At 39.5% G+C, this 9,508-nt stretch overlaps 1 protein-coding gene across 1 annotated transcript; it reads right to left on the bottom strand.

Annotated features, from left to right (window-relative positions):
• Nucleotides 1–6,162: 6,162 nt before the first annotated feature.
• On the bottom strand, nucleotides 6,163–7,492 carry LOC117268835 (ras-related protein Rap-2a). Its single transcript, XM_033645545.2, has one exon. It carries the CDS (start codon nucleotides 7,354–7,356, stop codon nucleotides 6,730–6,732), a length of 627 nt encoding a protein of 208 aa, XP_033501436.1. The 5' UTR covers nucleotides 7,357–7,492; the 3' UTR covers nucleotides 6,163–6,729.
• Between the last annotated feature and the right edge of the window lie 2,016 nt (nucleotides 7,493–9,508).

Here is a 9,508-nt window from a genome sequence, read left to right as displayed (position 1 = left end):
GAACACTTGCTCTGGGATGGTAGCATACATCCCAACTCTCGCTCCTTACCTCTGCTGTCACTGTGTCTCTCGTGTGTGTCAAAGAATAGATGAGGAGAGACGAGTTGTTGAGGTCGACAAATATCCCAAGCTATACAACCCACAGTCCCGTCATTATAAAGACAATGGCAAAAAAAGATATTGCCAGTTGAGCCACAGCTCTGGAATTTGGCTCTTCCGGTGTAAAATTAAGTTCAAGTAGTAGGTGTCCACACGATTTTTAACTGATACAGGGTGGAAGAAGTCGTCACTCATTTTTACTTTGGTAAAAGCAATAATAACTTCTGTTGACGGAGCATGAATCCTCCTTGGTGTGTCATATTTCAGCCTAATGGTGCATAGTTACCTATACTGAGGCAGTGAGTGGGATTTTTTTGGCATTATTACTATTATTTTGTTGTTATTTGGACAGGCTGACCCCTTAATATACTCCAACTTTCTAGCAGTAGACTGAACACACCCAGCTCAGTATAGTTCTTATTTTGAATGGCTGACGGTGTAACCCGACAGTGAAATCACATGCATACACATATACACAAAGGATCATCTTTTTGAAGCCAGTTAACTACAAACCTTAACACCTAACATTACTGCCTACTGTTTTTCAAAGCAGAGAAAAAACAGTTCTTCATGTATTTAGTTTGTGTTTTTCTAAGCAGCCAGTGGTTTTCCTTAATTTCAATTTGCTGTGAGAGACACCGATCACAGTGAACCTCCTGCTTCGTTTTCCTTTTCATCACTTTACAGTATGACTGAAACGCTGTTGTCTGATGGGCATATGTGTAGAGAGGCTCCGATAGCATTGTGTTAAAAAGAAATCTAACAGCTGTTTACTGCTAACCCTGTATAAATGTGAAATGATTGCTGTCGTTGTTGTATGGCATGGCCCAGGTTATGTAAAACATGAACTAATACAGAGAATGACTGCCACATAACTTTATTTCATGCAGTGTAAAAATGTTGCCAAATTGCTGACATCTTGCCAACGCCTAATGTAACACTATTTACTAGAAATCACTTCTTCTTGACTGCTCTAAAACTGTAGTTTCACAGAGCAACTTGGTGTGTAGGCTACTGTTTTGGATTGGCAAAGAAGAATTGGTAATTTCTGGGAAAACTGTCGATGTGAAACTGCTTAAAGTTTACTAATAAATTCTGTGGTATCTGATTGGTGCTTGACATGCAAACTTGCCGATACCTGATCCAGCATTTTAGGCAGTATCAGTGGCATTCCCCAAACTGGTATCAGAACAGCTCCCCTCATCTGCTGCTGTCGCTCTGTGTTGGAAACAATTCTCCAGTTGGAGGTTAGCAACACTTATCCACACCAAGTCCATAACCTTCTCTAATTAAAGCAGCAGTCACATTCTTAACCTGTTTTTGCTCATTGTTTCCCCTTTGAAGTCTTGAAACTTGAGCGTTATACCAGCACTTGAATGTACCAGATAGGTGGACTTTGATTAGATTCATGCTTTAGGCGCGTCACTTTACAATGACCGCTTTCACAAACTTCAGTATGGTGGGCTGCTTGAGTGGCTTTGTTCTAAGGTGTGTGGAAACCGATGGCTGCCTGGAAGATAGGATTTGTGTACTACAAAAAAAAGAGAAATAGCCAGCAGTAATGTAAAATATGTGTGTTTTTAGTGAACTGGCACAAACACCAGTATGGTCGATGAATTACTGTGATGTTCCCCCTTAAAACGTGATCTGAACACACGCACCTTTCTGCGCTCTCTGAGTGAATTTCCAAGTGATGCTTAAGAGGAACTGAGTGTATTTCTGTTCCGATTGAGTCCTTTGCTCAGGGAAATACACTTAATAAACCAATGCACAATTGGTCTGTTCTTGTGTTTTCAATGCTTTGTTCCAATGTCACATGTTGAAAACGTATGTCTTCCATACAGCAGTACTGTACACGTTATCTTTGTACCTTTTGTCATAGAAACTGTATTTCTCCAGTATTTGAGAGCTAGATGCACATGTTGGGGTTGTGTTGGCACAGAGTTGGAGGTTGTCAGTATCAAATGCTGTTGCTATGCAGGCTAAGATTTGATCTGTTGTGAGTGTTTATCATTCTGTCTTCTCTGTATTCACTGTTCCCCTGACCTGTTTGTGACGCTGAAGGAGTATGATTGAGACACTAACACTCTTCTGTCCAGCTCTACGACATTTGTCAATGTGTATGAAAATAAAACATTTGCCTCCTTCTGTGCCTTGTCTCTACCGTATAAGAAACCATGTTATTATGCTTTGGTGAATGGCCGTATGGGTTAAAGACTTCGACAATTTATGTTACTTAATGACAGTTAAGTCATTTTTTATTGGGCTTAAGTGTGGAAAAATTATCTTTTTCCTCAAAGTGTATCGTAAACCAGTCTCTCTCTGTAAAGTCAAGGTAGATATTGTGCATTAACTTTACAGGAGACAACTTTTAAAATGTTAAATCTTTACACGTTACTGTATTATATGATCACATTTTCTGAAAATATTGACTTTAATCAGAATTTTTAAGATTTCATAAAGATTTCAAAGTGAGCTTTTCAGCTACATTATAGTTGTTGGATAAAGGAATACTTCACCCACAAAATGATCATTTGTATATCAGTTGCTCACCCTGTGTTACTTTGAATTTATGAAGAATATTGTTCTTCTTGGATGCATCTGCAGCAAACAAGGAATCAAAAAACAGAAAATTCTTGATGAATTGAAGTCATAACAGCAGCAAAACATCCGTTTGCAAACTCTCACTAAACTCATGCAGTATAATCCAAATCTCATTTATCCAGTCGAATGCTCAGTACTTCCCCCCCACATGCACTTCTGTTAAAACCTTAGTATTTAAAACACTTAAGCATACTGCTGAACGTTCCACTGAGCAGAGTTCAATCACAGGCACTTACCCAGGTGTGCTAATCGTCCGTGCTTGAAACTGTTTATGCAAAAGTGTTTTAAATCACTGGTTCCCTACCTTTTCCCTCAGGGACCCCTTTTCTATCGTTGGGTAAACTGATGACCCCTGACTAAGTGACAGAGATTACATATTATACACAATGCATAACAGTGAATGAATGAACTTTATTTATAAAGCACCTTTCATGCACAAAATGCTTTACATTTCAGTGGCAGAGACAAACAGCAAGGAAATAAAACCGTACAATTATACAGCACTCATTCAAGGAGAAATAAGAAGAATGAACACATTTATCAATCAATAATAAATGAAGTAATGAAAAATACATATAGCCAAAAGAAGCATCCCCAACAACAGTGCAGAACAACTAATAATCTGAACAATTAACCCAGCAGGATGTTTGTGTAAAATGAGATATGGATGAAATTTGTGCAGATTATTTGTGAATGTTGCATCACAGATGAGTTTATCTGATATTTTTGGAGCTTTTTGTGCAGGTTTTTTTTTTTGAGATATTTAATAGGATTCGTTATGACAAAGTAAGTGTTTTCTTCTCCCTGTCATTTGGCCGTTGTTCTGTTAGCTCTGTGGTTGTTTTAACTGTGTACTTCTCTAATGCAGGACAAGGTGGTTAAGCAGAGAGTGAAGGCTCTGTCGATATAGCTTGTATTCAGGTCTTCATTGTGCCCTTTTCTTGAGAGGTTTTTTTTTTTCAAATTTCTGTAAGAATAATCTTAACTTTAAAAATAACGAATTTATTTAGTTTTCTTAACATAAATGAATTAAATGCTGTATTAAAGTTCTTTTGGTACACTTGGGTTGGGATCCACAAGGTGTCTGCAGGTCCATAGAAAGTCTTAAATTAAATTTCATACATTATCAGGCCCTAAAAGTCATTAAATAGTCTTAAATTTTAATTTATGATCTCTTAATTGCCACAAACATTTTATCTTATTTATCCATCTTTCAATTTCCCTTTGTCAAAATGATTAATTTCTGATGTTAGCAGTCTCTAAACATACCTCTGAACCTACTTAATACTTGCAATTACCTGTTGGCAAAATGTAGATTAACCTAACTTGCCTGCCTCTGTATGTGTCCACATATATAGGCTACTACTATATTGCATACCTTTATTCTTATTCACTGCTTCAATAAGAAAAAAAGTCCAAATATTTAGTTAAAAATCAAATATAAGACCTGTAGACACCCTGAACCAGTGTTATAAATTGTAAGGTTTTAGCGTGAATGCATGTTTGGGAAGTAGTGAGCATACGACTGCGACTTGGATTATTCTGCACGAGTTGTGTGAGAGTTTGTAAACTGATTTGTTTTTGATATAGTTTTGCTTTTGTTAGTAACAGTTCCCTATGACTTCAAGCGGTGAAAAGGTTTCTCTGTTTGGATTCTTCAGTCACCATAGAGACAGTCAGCTTAGAGTCGTGTCCTTTCTGGATCTTGTCCTCTTCATGTTGAATCAGATTTCAGTTTGCTAATCTTATTCTTTGAGCAATCTTTATGTATATTCAATAAACATAGCTGAACACGGTAAAAGGTAACAGATAAATGAAAATACTGTACAGGTGTATGAGAAGGCCTGACTTTAAGTTTGACAAGCAGCACTACAGAACAACATAGATTACAACACTTGAAGTAGTGACAGTCAGAGATCCTGTACTTGTTCAAAACTTCTCAGGTATCTTTACAACACTGAGGAGCTTTGACCAAGTCCAGGAGCAGAGACAAACCCAGACATCTCAAACCACAGAAATCTAACCAGCTGGCTTCAGTTACATGTGAGCTATTTGAATCATTTACATGTCATGAAGCCTATCTATGCCTGTGTTCACTACAGCCTGAATGAAAAGTCCGCACCTTAGCTTTAAAAGGGACGATCTGCCTCTCTGCGTCCGCCCGTGTGCCGCTGTGGTCCAACTGAAGACAACACTGAGTTTAAACAGGACACGAAGAGGAACCAGAGATCTGATAATCACAGATCACTTCCTCGTCTGATTCTGGGGAAACAATGCACCTTGTCTGAACGTTTTTTGAAAGAGGAAGCATACCTTTTTCTCTCCCTCTCTGGGGCCTGTGGCCTTTTGACAGACAGGAAATGTTAACAGTACATGTGAAGAAAACATCTAAATGTCATATCAAGTTAACTGATCCATCTAACCAGCAATCATGTTTCACAGTAGGTGGAAAGTAGTTTTCATAGACTTAGTGTACTAAATACTATTTTAAGTATGTACCTTCAAGTATCTGCAGTGTCCCACATCAACTTATATGACAAAAACACAGTAGAGAAATGCATCCAAGTGCATGTCAGTACAGCTAATTACTTCTAGTACTTCTAGTTACTGTAAAGCCTGGATTCTTTTTTGTCATGTATTGTAGAGCCACAGGAGACAGAAGTTGAGGCATTTACAGTTTTTTTTGGTTCCCTTATAATGTCATTTGCAGTATTGTTTGAGACTTGCTTCCCCATATCAACCACCGTTTGTGGAATTGCTGCCTTGTTGGTAAATAATGACCACCAGAGGGCGATACAAGACAAAGCAGAGAGATCATGGGATTGATTGATTGTGTTTTTGAGTGTGCATATTAGGACCATGCAATAAGTCCATAACTGAATTTATTTCACCAGGATAATCCACTCAGTGTTAAAAACCACTTTCTATGATTTTCTTTTTGGGTACAAACATTAGAATCAACACCGATCACTTTAAACAAACAACAAACAGGTTGGTTGAGCTATTAAAGCAATTATTGTTTTTTTGTTTTTCAAAATGTGCTTCCTGTCAGGACTTGGCGTCAGCTTTATTGTTCCTTCCTTGTTTTTCCAGTTTGGGCTGTGATAACTTACTTTACATACATATTTTAGAATTTGTCTATATGTCTTTGCCCCTGCCCCTACACACACACACACACGCACACACAAACACCCACACACACACTTGTTGTCTGCTGTCACGTCAAGAACAGTTTTATCAGTAAAAATTACAATATCATCTGCAAAAAAAAGCGAAATAATGTGCCGACGTTGGATGAGATAAGCTGTTTTATTTATCTTTAAGATAAGCTCTGAATAAGAACATCAAACATCACCTTTGCACCGTCATGGTGAAGAGAAAATACCAATAACATTTTTTAAAAAGAAGGCAAACACCAATTAAAAAATGAAATGACAAAGAAAGGGAGAAACACCAGTATGTGTGTAGTTTTTTTTAATGTCTTAGATGCAGGACAGGCTGCACAACAATTCACAACATAATGTTTAATGTGTTGCTATCAAAAATATAAACCCCACTTCAGTTGTTCACTTCATAAATCTCTCTCATGTAAACACTTCACAGTTATTTGCTCTTTTAACACCAGCAACACAAAAACCTAAACATGATATACATTTGAAGGAAAATTGAGTGTATGATACACAAAGCTGCACAATTTTTACACCATCATTTCTGACATTCACAGTTAGCAGTGTCTGTGCACTGCCATTTTTTTTTACACACAGTTGTTCAACCACATTCTTTCACGTCTTAAAGGTGTTTTCATGGTGACATGTCCATCTCACTGTGGCATCTCTGCACCCCCAGTGTTGTGGCGATAGATGCAATGCTCTCAAGCCTGATGAGTACACAACATTTACTGACTCAGTGTTTAGCTAGAGTCTTGACACATGTAACACTGTCTCTCAGTGTGTAGCTCCACACCAACGAAGCCCTTTCAGTCTCTTTTGGGCAGTTCTTTCTCAGTCTCTTTGGGTGTTCTTGCCCTTATGAGATGATGCAGCTGTTGGCCTTGTTCATAGGAGGTCGTTTGTTGCTCTCCTTGGGGAACGTCTCCCGTCTGCGGCACAGCGCTGGGCTCAGCCGACTGGGCAGGTTGGCTTGCTGGAGCAGCTCTCTGAAAGCCTCCAGCACGTTGACGTTGTCTTTGGCAGAGGACTCCATGAAGCTGTGGTTCCAGTCCAGCTCCACTGTGGACAGCACGTCCTTGCTGGACACCTGGCGCTCGTTGTGACGGTCTATCTTGTTGCCTATCACCACAATAGGTGTGTACTTGTCCTCTTTGACCTCTAGGATCTCCTCTCGCAGACTCTTGACAGCCTCCAGGGATTCGGGGTCATCCACAGCGTAGACCAGGGCGAAGGCATCGCTGCTCTGGATGGAGAGCTTTCGCATGGCGGGGAAGGAGTAGCTTCCGCTGGTGTCCATGATGTTGATGGTGACTTTGACACCTGCCACCTCGTACTCCTTCCTGTGGAGCTCCTCCACTGTGCGCCGGTGCTTGGGCTCAAAAGTGTCCTCTAGGAAGCGTTGGATGAGGGCTGTCTTCCCCACTCCAGCTGCTCCCAGAAACACCAGACGCACCTCCGTCTTCTCCTTCACTTCAAAAGACATGTTTCTGATGCTCTTTGCCTCCAAAACACCACTTGGAAGAATCACTTTTGTTTTCTGTTGCCTGTGGATCCTTGTCTGAAAACTCTTCAAAGTCAGTGATAGAGCTGGATGCAGTTCTGTTGAAGAGGCTGATGACAGCAGATGCATGTGAGTGTGCCTGGTGAGGCTGGACTCTCTATATATCTTCACACACAGCACCTGCCCCCTTCTGCTTGCAGCCAATCAGGAGAGAGCAGTATCTCCCTCCTTACAGCAGCCAATCACAGACACTCATGCAAATCACGAAGAGTAAGAGGGAAAAAAAACAACAACACAGAGGTGATTTCACTTAAAGTTCTTTGTATACAGAGCAGAAAACATTTCCAGCAGAGAGTTGTGGTAAGTTTGTGACCTCTGCTGCAAATAAAATCAGTGATGGTTCAGTCTGTGTTCATGGCAGAGAAGCAGAAAACTTTCTCAAGTGATAAATCTGCATTTTACAGAAAAAAATAATAAATTTGATTTGAACCACAAAAGCAGCAAGAATATTGTATTCTAATCTTTTATAAAGTTAAAATAGTTCACTTATTGTTTAAATTCAGTCGTTGCCGTAGCACAATGATCAGGAAAATTCACATTAAAGTTTATTTTAAAAGAATCCAACTGAAGAAAACAGCAGTTTATTACAAAAATTAGAGGATTACAGACATAAAAAGTGGTCAAGTTGTGCTTTAAGGTTACTGGTGTTACTTTTTATAACCTACAGCATTTGTATGAAGAGAGGGTCACCTCTAAAGCTCAGTCTATTGTCTTAGACTCTCAGCATCCCCTCCATGTTGAGTCTGAGATGCTTCCATCAGGGCGAAGGTTTGCCTCCCTAAATGTAGCACTAAGTGTTCCACATCGTTCTTTGTCCTGTCTTCTATCACGTATCTTAACCAGCAGTGACCACTAATTGTCCCTGACAGTGTGCGATACTGGATTCTGTGTGTTTGCATTGTACTTACTGTTTTGTTGTACGCATGACTACTGTCTGTATCTCAAATTGCCCCTTGGGGACTTTAAAGTTTTACCTTACCTTACAAATCTTTATTAAAAAATCATAATTAGAAGTGTTGAAAATATTAAAAAGAATGCATAATCAATTGGTCATTTGCTGCTATCAGAAAATAAAACATTCAGCGTTCACTTCATATAGTGAGGAATATCGTATCTTACCATGTCTTAGGCTTGCGTGTGTTTCTCCCTGTCTATCCACATTTGTAGTCCAGGTTTCAAGATGCAAATATCTCCATATTGTCCAGTTGATACTCCATCAAACTTTGTATGACAAGACCAGCGCACTTCACCTTTGCGCACACAGACAACTGAGGCCTAATTATGCATGCTGACAGGGCAGTACTCACCATATACATTGAGGGGGACACGCCCCCCCCCCCCCCCCCCCCCCAAATGCCCCAGTTTTTTTTACTGCAAACAAAGTGACAAATATTATCTTGGAGGACATCATTGCACTTGGTTGACTATTTTTCTATGACCTTAGATGTAAATATTGCATGTTTCTTTCAGATAAAACACATTTTTGACTTGTGAATGAGTCAATGGAATTTCTTGCAATATTGAAAAAATATAGGCAATTATGTCTGCCTGGCACAAACCACATGTTTTGGACAGCTGTGAAGTGACAGAATGTCCCAGCATCATGGTTCTTATATTGCCAGATTCCAGAGTCTCCCCTCTTCATATATGGCAGAATATGTCAACTTCCAACTTGCTATGCTGAGATACATGTAAAAATGTAAGAATTTAGTCACACAGATTTGTTTTTTTCATTGATATAAAAATTAATATAAAATACAGGCACATAGAAGGACATGGAATGATGGCAAATCTGGATAGCCCAGATTGTCCTGAAAAAAAAAACAAGATATAGCATGTGTATGTAGCCTTTATAATGACTGTGATATGAGCTCAAAAGTAAAGGCAGGAAAAATACCCCCCACAAAGGCCTAGGGCCCAAAGGGTTAAAGATCCCTTGCCCCTCCAGTCCACATGACGAAGTATCCTTGGACAAGACACTGAACCCCAAACTGCTGCCAGTGGCTGTTCCATCGGTGTGTAAGAGCATGTGAATGGTAACTGAGAAGCAGGTGGAACCATGTATGGTAGCCTC

Source organism: Epinephelus lanceolatus, chromosome 18, assembly GCF_041903045.1.
Source record: "Epinephelus lanceolatus isolate andai-2023 chromosome 18, ASM4190304v1, whole genome shotgun sequence".
NCBI classification, from domain to species: domain Eukaryota; kingdom Metazoa; phylum Chordata; class Actinopteri; order Perciformes; family Serranidae; genus Epinephelus; species Epinephelus lanceolatus.
Note: the sequence above shows the minus strand (reverse complement) of the source record. Positions and strands in the feature narration are given on the sequence as shown.